Source organism: Cinclus cinclus, chromosome 5, assembly GCF_963662255.1.
Source record: "Cinclus cinclus chromosome 5, bCinCin1.1, whole genome shotgun sequence".
In the NCBI taxonomy this organism is placed as follows: domain Eukaryota; kingdom Metazoa; phylum Chordata; class Aves; order Passeriformes; family Cinclidae; genus Cinclus; species Cinclus cinclus.
In genome coordinates, this window is record NC_085050.1 from 56280191 (window position 1) to 56292082 (window position 11892).

Consider the following 11892-nt stretch of genomic DNA (forward strand, 5'->3'; position numbering starts at 1 on the left):
GCTAAAACTTCAAAATAAACAATGGTTTATAAGAGGATGGATGTGTCTATAGGATTAAACAAAATGGAAAAATGAAAAAACCCTGCTTTGGTTTGCTTTGTGACTTGACCAGAGCATTTCTGTCAGATTAAAATATTTTCCAAAGGTACTCAGTTGGAGGTGGTATTATTCTTTTATTCAGATTGACTTCTTGGCCTGTCCATGGCAAGAGAAAAATGGGGTCCCAGCTATTCCAAAGGGTGGTAGTTGCCATTCCCATGGATACCTCTGTGAAACATGAGAAGATCTCTCTGCAGCTAATATCTCCCACTCTCTCCTGGCAGGATCCCAGAGCCAAAGGACAGGCCAAGACATCAACCAGTGATGGGGGGGAAAATTCACATTTTGGTGCAAATGATGAGGCAAGCAGTCACTGTCACTTTTCTTTCCCTATTTTAAATGTAGAATGAAGAAGGTTTCCTGCAAGAGGGAATGGTGAATAATACAGGTGCTCCTGTGGATCCTGAGAACGAGGCTTACGAGATGCCTCCAGAGGTAAATCTGTTGTGGTGTTTGCTGTGAATACACCTAAGAGAAGGGCACGGGAGGGGACTGCATGCTGGAATTACATGAGCCTGGCCCAGGCTGATGCTGGGAGCTGCAAGGGTACAGCAGAAACAGTGCTGGGAATCAGAAAATTAATTGCTTTTTTGATAGGAAGGAAGTTAAATGGGAAAACATTTTGAGTGTTTCAAAACACTTGTGCCTGGGGTTTGAGGAATCCTTTTTTGAATGTTAAATATAGGGAATACAGGACAAACTGCATCTTCATAGACTGTTTTAATAGCTTGGCTGCTCACCAGTGCATCATACTTTGTGAAGGATGATCCTAATGCAATTATGGGAGTAAATTATTTTGTTGGTTTTTATGAAACAGCTATCTAAAATATTGCTACAATGTCTGGCATGGTGCACTGGTAGTTGGACTAGCAGTTTTATGGTAGCACAGGTAATAAGACTAAAAAAAAAGAGGTATAAAAAATGTAGGCTGTGATCCAATAAAAGACCTAAAGGCTTGAGTATGACATCTTGAATATTACTGAACTTATGGATGCTGCTCATGTGTCCATAGTTCAACACTCCTTTAAATGATGTGAGGATCATGTGAGGATCTGTAGCACCTGATGTGCTGTTCAGCCCCAAGGTAGTCCTCCTTCTCCAAGTGAATTGTCATGGGTGGCCTCAGGAGTTCCTGGCAGCATCAGCTGAATGTGCTAATCACTGTAAAAGTCAAATTATTCCCTAAGTACCATGACTTGTAAGGTACAGAATCTGGAAAATGTGACTAAATACCAATATATTTGGGAATATATATGAGAATTCATAATATTTGGGTCATAATATCCATTGAATCCACCAGGAGTAGAATAAATAGAGAAAATAGGTTGTCTTTATCTAAAATACCAGTAGTGTTGATTTCTGCTCTCCCTCAATAGGAAGAGTATCAAGACTATGAACCTGAAGCATGAGAGTCCTTTCCTTCCTTTCTATCACCAGAAATCTACTAACTACTAAAGACGTCCCATCCTGTACAAGTGCTGAGTTCCAATGTGCCCAGTCGTTAAATTTTTTTACAGTTTTTACAGTGTATTTTGAAGTCTTCCATCAGCAATGATTGGAGTATCTGTGACTGCATCCACCTTGTTTCAGCATTTCACTCCTGCTGAAATGAAAGCCGGTTGGCAGGGTCATTGTTGTGCTGTGGATATTGTGGCTTCAAGTTTAAAAGTTAAAAAAGAAAATATTTAGTAAAAACACCTAAGTGTCTACTGCTTATTTCTAATTCTGTACGTTTTGTTGATAGGCTGTCAGTAATTTGATATTGTTTATTATACAGTTTTTATTTGTTTCCTATGACTATTCTTTCTGTGCAGAGATGACTTATTGTGAGAGCTTTATATATATCTGTGTATGTATTATACATATAAAAAAGTAATTGAGCATGAACTATGCACCTATAAATATTAGTTGTTGAAATTTTATTGTTTTGTGATGTGTTTTATTAACTTGTGTCTGTAAATAATGGTGTTCAACTGAAGCAAATAAAACATAACCCATTAAAAATGAATTTTTAAATTAGTGATGATTTCTAACACCACCTTTCCCTTCCAAAAGCCCCTGTTGAAGCATTCAAGTTGTGTTTTCCTTTGAAGGAACTGAAGGAGCAAAATCAGAAAATGTAAGCCCAGTCTGTACAAAAAACATGGTGAAGAATGAGAAAATCAGGGCAGCTACCTCAGCAGCTCTGCTGACAGATAATTTGTTTGTAAGGCTGATAAACTTGCTGTTTAAGGACAACCTGAAAGTGAATGAAGCCATTAATAATGAGCTGCAGCAGATTATCAGGAAATCATGAGGCTGTTTGAAGAATTACTGTTCTAAGATTGTTAAAGTTCTGGGATATACAGTGATGGCTTAGTTGCAATGAATTTGTCTTGTATGAAGTCAGATTTTGCAGCAGTACAGTGTATTTTTAGATATACACTGCCTGGATAGTTTTCCATACAGATCTAAATGCGAGATGGTTTTACTTTGATCATGTTTTATTAGTTGTTATTTTGGATCAAGTGCTACCTCTAACCTGAAGCAGTTTTGTGTTTAGGGTTTCTCTAGTCTTGAGTAGGATTTTGAACTTGACTTGCAGTTACTGTTTTCAGTGTTCTGGGTAACAGGTAAATATCGTTGTCTGGTTTTGAAAGTGGGGAAACTTAGGCACAACCACACAGTGCATGTCATTTGTATGCTCAAATAGAGACACAGACCCATGGAGGATGAACTCTCCAACTTGTTCCTGAACTGAGCTCCTTTCTGGCTTTCTGCAACCTTCCTGGTACTATCATGCCCAACACGAAATAGATTTTTCCAACTGTGTGCCCATTCCATCTGTAGACAGTGGGAGCTGATGATGTAGTACTCTGAGCCAAAGTCATGTGAACAGGCTGGTTTCATGGTGCTTAGAAAGCCAGTGCTTCAATTTCCCCAGTCCCAACCTAATATCTCTCAGGACTTAGATTTATTTCGGAGGAATTGCTATGAAGCTCAATTTTTTTTCTTCTTCTTCAAAGCAATGAAAAATCCCCTTGATCATTTTAAACAACTTTCAGGTATTTTCATCAATAGCTTAATTGCTTAATGGAAGCTCAAGTCCTGTGCCTTTTTTCAGAAATCTTTCATGGTGATCTGTAGCAACCCACCAACAGTTTGCAGTTCCCTTCACAGGTCATGTGTCAAGAGTTCCTTGACCTGAACATCATTACTGTGAAAAATGAATGCCTCAGTGACAAAACTATTGATTGCATTTCTGGGAAATTCTATCAGAATGGGGTACAATGTAAGATACTGCTTTTATATATATCTCCTTATGTTGTTTAAGGATCTTTCTGTTCTAGGGGAAGGATTTGGGAAGAAAAGCCCAGTGCTATCAGGTGATTTTTTTTTTTTTCCCCCAGTATGGCAACAGGGAATCATCCACCAAAAGCAACAGCTGAAACGAGTCTCTGCCTGATACTTCAGAAAAGAACTCTGGAAATAGCAGTCAAAATAGAATATGTATTTCTGTTGTTCATCTTTGCTTCCACAGCCCACAGGTCTTGATTTCTCAATTGTTTCTTTACTAGAGAATCAATTTAAGCTGGTTGTTCACATGTTTCAAATAAGTCATTCTTAAATAAGCCATGGGAAGTGTTATGTCACAAAGAATAGTAATAAGTTTGTTCTTGAGACTGGTCTGTTATCTGAACATGTCAGAATTAATTAATTTCTTTCATTGGTAATATCAGCAAATCATTCAGAGTTTTTAGGTAATTTAAAATATACCAAAGGTGATCTGTTTGGTTCTTGTGTGCCTCTTGCAAACATGCCCTCAGATGGCCCCAAAAGTCCATGGGACCCTGGTTACTATGGCAGCACAGTGTGATGCACTGCTCTGGTAACAAGCTGTATTTTAATTAGATTCCTTTAAGGGCTGTCTGATCATCCTTTCCAAGTAAACCAAGTACCATTGTGTCTTATTTTTTTGCAGTGAGATGGGTACTGGCATGCAGGTTGCAAATGTCAGAACTGTGTTGGGTGCTAAAGCTGAACTAAATAGATACTGCTGAACTCAGATGTTTCTGCTGGTGTGCTAAAAATTTTTTAAACAATATTTTCCAGAGAGGACTGTAACTCGGAGCTCTTTTTTTCTAAGAGCTTGGATTTTAGCTCAAAGCAAAAGCAATCTTCTATTGTCTAATTAAGAGTTAATAACAAGTCTCACTGTATCCTTCTCCTCCAGGGGAAAAACACATGTTGCTTTTTTGTTCTATTTTGACAACTTTAATTGGTCTTGTAATGGTTCCTAATTAAACTCATTGTAATAATGTTTTTATTACTGTAAATCATAGTGTTAATACTTGTATTACATGACTTTCCTATCATGAATTTCAAGTGCTTCCTCTTCCCATCAAGACTTACCTTCGTTCCCCCAAGACAGTTGTAGGCAAATTAAGGCAAATTGCAATGTCATAAACTCAAAGAAAAGTAACATGCCTGTATCTCTACAGGAAGCACAGATTTTATTCATCCTGGTTTTCATAGCATGGAATACTCTAGGCCCGGGGATTCTTATGTGGTAGAATCAGTCATGGACAGTGGGTCAAATAGCTGCAGCAAACTCAGGGTAGAGTCCTCTGCTTCCAAGAACTGGGAGACTAGAAGATCCACAGCTGTCCATTTAATGGCTGAAATTATTCCAGGAGCACAGTGAAAGACAGATACAGAATGGTTGCCTACACATATTCATAGAATTTTTATACATGAAACAGGAGTACTTAGTTGCCCCTAAGATTTGATCCAAAGTTCACTGAAATCTATGAAAAGATTCCCACTGGCTTCACATGGGTGTGTTAGGACAGCTACGGCTCCAGTATACATTTGATCTTCTCATATCAATTATGTGTGGTAGTCTGCACTGACATGGTGAATTTCCAGCTCTTTTCTGTATGCTTTTTTTTGGGAGAAAATAACTGCTGAAACCCTTGATTCTAGAGTTTCCTGAAGCACTGGCTGTACAGTAGATTTTTGTCAGGGAGATATGTGAAGGAGGTGATGCTCCCTGATTCCTAACTTGCTGAAGGTAAAGGAAGTTTTTTGCAAAACACCTAAGGATAGCAAAAGTAGGGAAAAAAAGATAGCTACCCTAATAATCCCACATCTTTGCCTTTGCCAGGCTCTTTCAGCATAGCTGTGGTTTTGTTTGCTAGCAAAATACACCTCAAATTCTGGGTTTGAATGGGATAGTTGCCCTTAAGTATTGGAACCTTAGAGATAATTACTCTTTCAGGTAATTGATGTTTATTCACACATTAATCCAAACTTACTCTAGGTGTTCTGCTCTGAAATACCTTAGGAAGTAAGTGGGAGAAAACAGATAGTTCTCTGTTAGTGGTTTTAGTTTTCAGTGACTTTAACCAAATTACCTGGTAACTTTTTGGCCCCTAGTTTGAGGCTTTCAGTACTACTAGAAAAGACACTAGCAATGAACTTCACAGGGTATGGTCATTCTGCTTGGATGTACAAAGGTCTGAAATTAATAGCGTGAGTTTTCACACAAGCAGGCCTGCCATGAGTTACAATAACCAAATGCAAATGACACCTTAGCCTTTAGTGTCTCCATAACACACTTTTAATGGAAGTATCATCTATTTAAATGCAGACATAAACCATTGTTCTACAGTCTGCCTGCCATTTAACATGTAACTCAGAAGGTTCCTCTGGTATAAAAAAGACTGGCAGATGGAGAAACAGCAGGTGGAACTTCAGATGAGACAGCCAGGAGGTAACAAACAGAATAAGAAACTAGGTCAGATGAGATTTCTCCCATGTTGGAATAAACGCTTTCACAAATGCTTCCTGGAGTGGATGCATTAAAGTGGGGTTTCATGATTTTTCGCTAATATTCACATCTCTGCATAGGTCAGAGTCTACCATACATCTGTAAGGTACATTTCTGCAGAAAAGGTGAATGTCTGATATTGCAAGTATGGTTTTTTCAGCTGCAGCATGGGGAGAGCTCTTCACAGGAAGCCAAAGCACCCATGTTTTATGAAAAGGCAACTGCTGAGGTACCTCAACTTTTCCTTTACTTTCTATTCACCACTAAGCCATTGGTTTCTATATTTCCATTACTCTGCTAAATTTTCAGATTGTCTGAATAACGGGGTGTTCCAAGGTGTGAAATTAACAGGCTTTTGAAAGCCTTCAATTTGCATTCGCAGTTTTATGAAAGCTCAACAAATTCAAGTATGATGATGATTCCAGTCTGTTACAGTCTGTGCAAAGGTAGTTGCTGTGCACTAGAGTGACAGCTCTCCTATACTCTGCATTTCACAGACAGATGAGTCTCTTCTTGCTGTTAGTGGTTGTTCAGTATGTGTAGGAACTATCATTAGATACTGTACATGATACTATTTTAATAATTGTCTTCAAGGGTGGGAAGTTATCCCAAATTCAGGGAATCCATTTTTAAGGCATTTAATATAAATACTAAGTAACCTACTTTGCAGGTATAACCACACAACTGTACAATCCATATGTGGCTTGTCTTACCTACAGCGTGGCATTACTGACACTATTTTTTCTTTTGCAGTGAAATGCACAGTGTAATAAAGATGCACTCTTGCTACTACACCTCTGGTCTAGGTGTTCTGGATGATACAGCTCCATCAGTCGAGATTCACATTTTTTTCTCCCCCACATTGTGCTTAGTGCTCTTTCTGAAGCACTTGTCAGAGTGCCAGTTCCACGTAACTGAGAATGATAATAAAAGCCACCCTATCCAGAAACTCTGACATTTCCTAGTGACACACTGGATTTTTTTGGCAAACCACCTGCTCCTAAGAGCAGCATGGCTTTTCTGAACCCAAGTGCCTCCTGTGACAGTGGCTCCTGTGTGGCTGCCAACAAGCTCTTCCTATCAGGGGTAGACCATCATGCAAACGATCATGTTAAATCAAGGTAGTCTCTCTCTCGTGAGGAGAAGTTCTGCTGCTTAAATAAGGGGAATTATCCTGAGTTTCACTATACAGCTGAGCATTGCAGAACAGCTCTGCTCTGAAGCAGCTTGATGGCAAGGCAGCTCTGGGAGGATGTTAGCTGACTAATGCAAGTCAGTCTAGAAATGACAGCACAAGTGCTCACTCCCTCAGGATCTGAAAGGCAAGAACTGTTGAAGAGAGGGAAGCTTTTGGGGAGAAGGTGCATTTAATATGTTGATAAATTGCCCATCTGTTTTCTCTCTTTAATCACTTTTTCTTGTCTTACACTTCACAAGGTTGCTGGAGGGAAAGGTCATTGCCTCTTCCATGAGTCTTCATGCCCTTGTTTGATAGGACCTCAAATATTACTGAAACTTAAGTGAAGTAACAGGATAATAGTGTTAAACTGGAGGTCAGGAGAACACAATCCAGTGTGTTGCCTCTGGAGACTCTTTTGAAATCTTCAGGAAAATGGTATGAGTGATGTTAGAGCAGAGCTCAGTTCTCAGTCCCTGGGGGCTACTTCAGTGCTTTGTAAATTGTTGTCTAAGTTCCTGTCAGGCTTCTCATTAGACAAAGCACAGGTACTGTAATGAAAAAGTTTGAGTTTACCCAACAGCAAAGAATTTAGCATTGTTTAAAATGGTGTATCTCTGTGTTACCATCTCCAGCTTAATGAACCAGTTCTACCTCCACCTGGCTGACAGGGATGTAAATTCCAGAGAAAATGTTGGCTTTAAAGAGGGATTTACTTTATCTCAGAAACTGAAAAGGGAAGGAAAGGAAGAAGAGTGTGTGACTTCAGTGTTGCAAAAAGCAGATGCTTTCTAAAGGTAAGTGGGAAGTATTGCTTTGCTGTTTCTTTAGTACCTGCAGTAGCAGTGCAGCCAATATAGGGCTGTGCCTTCAGCTTTCTGTGTCTGTGATGGACATGAAGGGTTACAATCAGAAAACTAAAATCAATGGGCAAGTACAGATCCCCCACTTGTTGGGACAACAAGGGCATCTTTCAGTGATGTGAGACACAGAGGCAAGCAATTAAATTTAAATTGAATTTTATTTCAAATTTCACTATTTGCTTATGAGGTTGTGGTAGGGAAATCATCTAAACTGAACTTACGACCCCAACTGTAAACCAGAAATGGCTGTTCTTGCAAAGTGCTTGTAGATCTGAGAGGTGTTGTTATGCTAATTCTGAAGCTACTCTGATTTCATTTAATTATGTGGGCATAATACAGCAGACAAAATTAAGGAACTGGAAATTACTCTGTAGCTAGTTGCTATAGTCTGATGTTTCTTTTCCTCTATCTTCTCCTGTCACACTTTTTATGTCTTTTACCAGGGCTAAATGGCTCTCATGACTTCAAGAAATACAGGACAAGATCAAGACAGCTGAACTGGGAAATGTAAAAGAATGAGTTTGCAGGTTTTCCTGTTGTCATGCAGGTATTTCTGTTAAAATGATCAAGCCATACTATTTTTAGATGGCTGACTTTTAAAAAACAGAAACATTACCAAAAGGGGTTTTTCTTCATTATCTCACTTATAATTCTGTGGTGGAAAAGAGAAATAGCAGGTCTTTTCCTCCAACTTCTTAATTTAAATTGAAAGCAAGGAATAGGCTCAGTTATATGTCAAATGCTGAAATTCAGTGCAATAAATTCATTGTTAGATGAAACAATTTTCTAGTTTTTTCATTAAATAAACTGGAACATGAATATTCACATGGATATCATTGATTTGCACAGCATCAGTTTGCAGCCAAGGTACCTGAAGATAATTGTTTTTCCATCTTCCCTGGCTTGGGATCATGCCACAGCCACGTGCTGACCCCAAGGCTGACCCCAATGCTGACCCCAATGACATCTGGGCTAGAGGAGAGCTGGGCTTGTTCCCATCAGCTCTGAATTTGTTGATTGGGGCAGCAAGAGTCTAGTCTGAACTCTGGTACCCTGTGACCGAGTGTCAGGAGTTGGAGTGCATCCTTCTTGATTTGTCTCTTCCTTCAGGGCTCAGGAAGAATTTCACTCACACACTATTTCCAGGATACTCTTGCCAAAAAATGGTCTGTTTTCTCAGTTAACTTTTATCCTTGACTTTCTGCTGATCTTATAGCATACAGTTACAAAGTCCAGATGCATTGACTATCAGGTCACAACCTGATTCCCAGTGGAATCTCTTTGGAGACATAATGTACAGAAAGTGCAGGGTTAGTACAATGGACATGTGCTGATTTTAAAAAAGGAAACCTGCTCTATTTTTTGGTTTTCTTTTCCATTTATATTATTTCAAAAGTAGATGGTTATGAGCATATTCCTTTTTCTGGGCACATTACTAGACATTAAGTACAAGTCTTGGCCATCTGAAGGGAAATAGACCAACAGAGATAGAGGCTGGAAACCAGCACTGCAATGGCTTCTCCATAAGTGTTTTTCTGTGACAGTGATTTTAGTTACATGTCACAATGCAGTAAGATGGAGTTTGCAGAGCCAAGAGGAAACCTTGGAATAAATGGTCCAGGTGAGAACCAGGTGTGAACATGCACCAGAGGAGCAAAATCCATTTTCAACTATAGGGACAATTAAAAGTCAACCAGACTTCAGAGGCCAGATTTAATTAATCTGCTCATTGAAATCCAAGTAGTTTATTTCCATGCTTGTCAATCTCATTTCCTTTTCCAGAAGGGGAGTCACCTTGCTGTTGCTTTTGAATCCCACTTTGCACAGTACTTTGCTACTCAAAAAATCTTAAGTTGTTTCCTCCTCCTGCCTCATATTTCTGCTTTTGAGCTTCAGATTTCTGCCTCTCTCTTTGCTGATACTTATCAGATTCACCTTTAAAAGTAACTTGCTGTAATTTTTGTGGGTATGCAGGGCTTCACCTATCACTTGAGAAAAGCTTGCTGAAGCACAGAGAACCTATTGCTTTCCTGTTGGCTTTCACCCAGTTTCACACAGTGGTGTATTTCCAGTGCCATTTTTAATGACACTGGTTGTAGGAAGATCAGTGGTTATGACTGTCATGTGCAGTTTGTCAGCCAGCTTGCTGGTGTCATTTTTGTGGGTTTTTTGAGATTGTAAATACTCTGGACAGGTTGGAAGCCTGTTTTACCTCTCAGTAGTTTCAGTAATCCCAGGGGCTTCAGTTACTATTTGTTGCTGGTGTAAGGAGAGCATCCTCAGGCCCTAGACATGATTGAGACAAGGCGCTCTAAAATACCAGGTTGGAGAAACAAACCTGACAGATACTGGAAATGCATTAGCTGCTATTTACAAAGCTGAAAGGGAGGTGAGATTATGTGGCTTTCTAGAACATCTGGCATATTCCCAGTGCCATGCAAATAAACAGCAACATTACAGAGAAAGGCTGTTAAATATTTTCGTTTTAAATGGTAGCAGTCCCCTATTTGCCACCAATCACATACACTTGAGGGTGAGGGAGATTGTTTTTCAGAATCAACTGGAAAAAAACCCTGGCTTGTAGACTGACCTGCTGGGGATTGCACTCTGACCCTCCAATGCAATGTTCTTGCATTTGCTGATGAAAGGTGAAACTGAAGAGTACTGTTGGCAGCTAAACATGAGGTATTGAGATAAGCCAGCACTCAGCATGGCACTTTGTTAGGAGGTCTTCCTCCCTTTACCTCCCTCCCCAGCAAATTCTGCTGATTTGTAGATTTATTACTACTATTATTTTAGATGAGTGACCTCCCCCCCCAAATGCTGAGTCTAACCTTGCTGTGGGGTGTCTTGAAAACCATCATCACCTTTTGGGGCCATGCCTGAATAGACTGTAAAAACCCTACCAAAAATGTTATTCATATGTCATAATTTGTGTTCTGTTTTCAAATGGATTCTTAGTAAAAAGGGCTTAAAAGAACCACCAAAACCCTCTCATCAGATTTGTAACACAACAACACGCCTGTTTTTTTTTTCTTTTCTTAAACAAGATTTGCCATTCAGGCTGTCAGACAAGGAGCTGAGGAGCATTCAGTCTGTTTAGAGCTGAGACCTTTGAGCAGTTGATTCACCAGATAATAGTATGCTGTTTATATTCCAGCCCCTCTAGTGACAAAGTGGTGTAAAATTAATTCCAAGAGAGGCAAGGCAGTGAGTGCATCTGAATCACGGTGCCTGCTCATCTCTGCCTGACTGCTGATCCTGCTCTACCATTTTCTCCTTTCTTTGGCACACGTGCAGATGCAGCCTGAAGTGTCTTGTGCAGCTAAACAGGCTGATGAAGCCTGGGGAGTTTCCAGATCAAGTCTTTAGGTCATGTGCTGGAAAACACACAGAAATACAAATATCAGGGTTACAGATGGATAAAACCTTTCATCTGAGCATTTTTCCAGGAAGTCAGGGTTACTGTGCTAACATCTAAAATGCTTTGCCTCTGCATTTAAATAGCAGCTTTGTCTAAACACTTTTAAAAATCTGACCTCACAGGTGTTAATCTTTAGAGGTGTCAGGACAGAAGTCAGTGTGATAAGCATGATTAGGAAGATTTTTTTGGTTTTTCCTTTTATTTGGGAGCAGATTCCTGTCTTTGCAGCCCTGCCCGGTACCTGTGGGCAATCACACCACAGCAACTGCTCTTGATTTTTAAATTACTATTGATTAGAAGTCATCGTTCTTTTGTCACTTGTATTCTGTAACACAGAAGAAAACACCTACTAGAATGGAAGTAAAGAGGTATGGTCTGTTTAAGCTGTTCTAAAACTGATCATTTAACTTTGTACTAGATAGATCTCATTTCATATTAGTGAATTTGTGTTTCTTGCACTGACTCTGACTTTCAGGAATCCTCTTCCCTGTGACAGTCACCTTGGTCTACCTCAACA

At 39.5% G+C, this 11892-nt stretch overlaps 1 protein-coding gene across 1 annotated transcript in view; it reads left to right on the forward strand.

Annotated features, from left to right (window-relative positions):
* The window catches only part of SNCA (synuclein alpha), a 61024-nt gene extending 59516 nt beyond the window's left edge, over window positions 1-1508 (forward strand). Inside the window, exons 5-6 of the mRNA XM_062493845.1 lie at window positions 445-534; window positions 1476-1508. Coding sequence (XP_062349829.1) covers window positions 445-534; window positions 1476-1508 — 123 coding nt within the window. The remainder of the gene's footprint in view (window positions 1-444; window positions 535-1475) is intronic.
* The last annotated feature ends 10384 nt before the right edge of the window (window positions 1509-11892 follow it).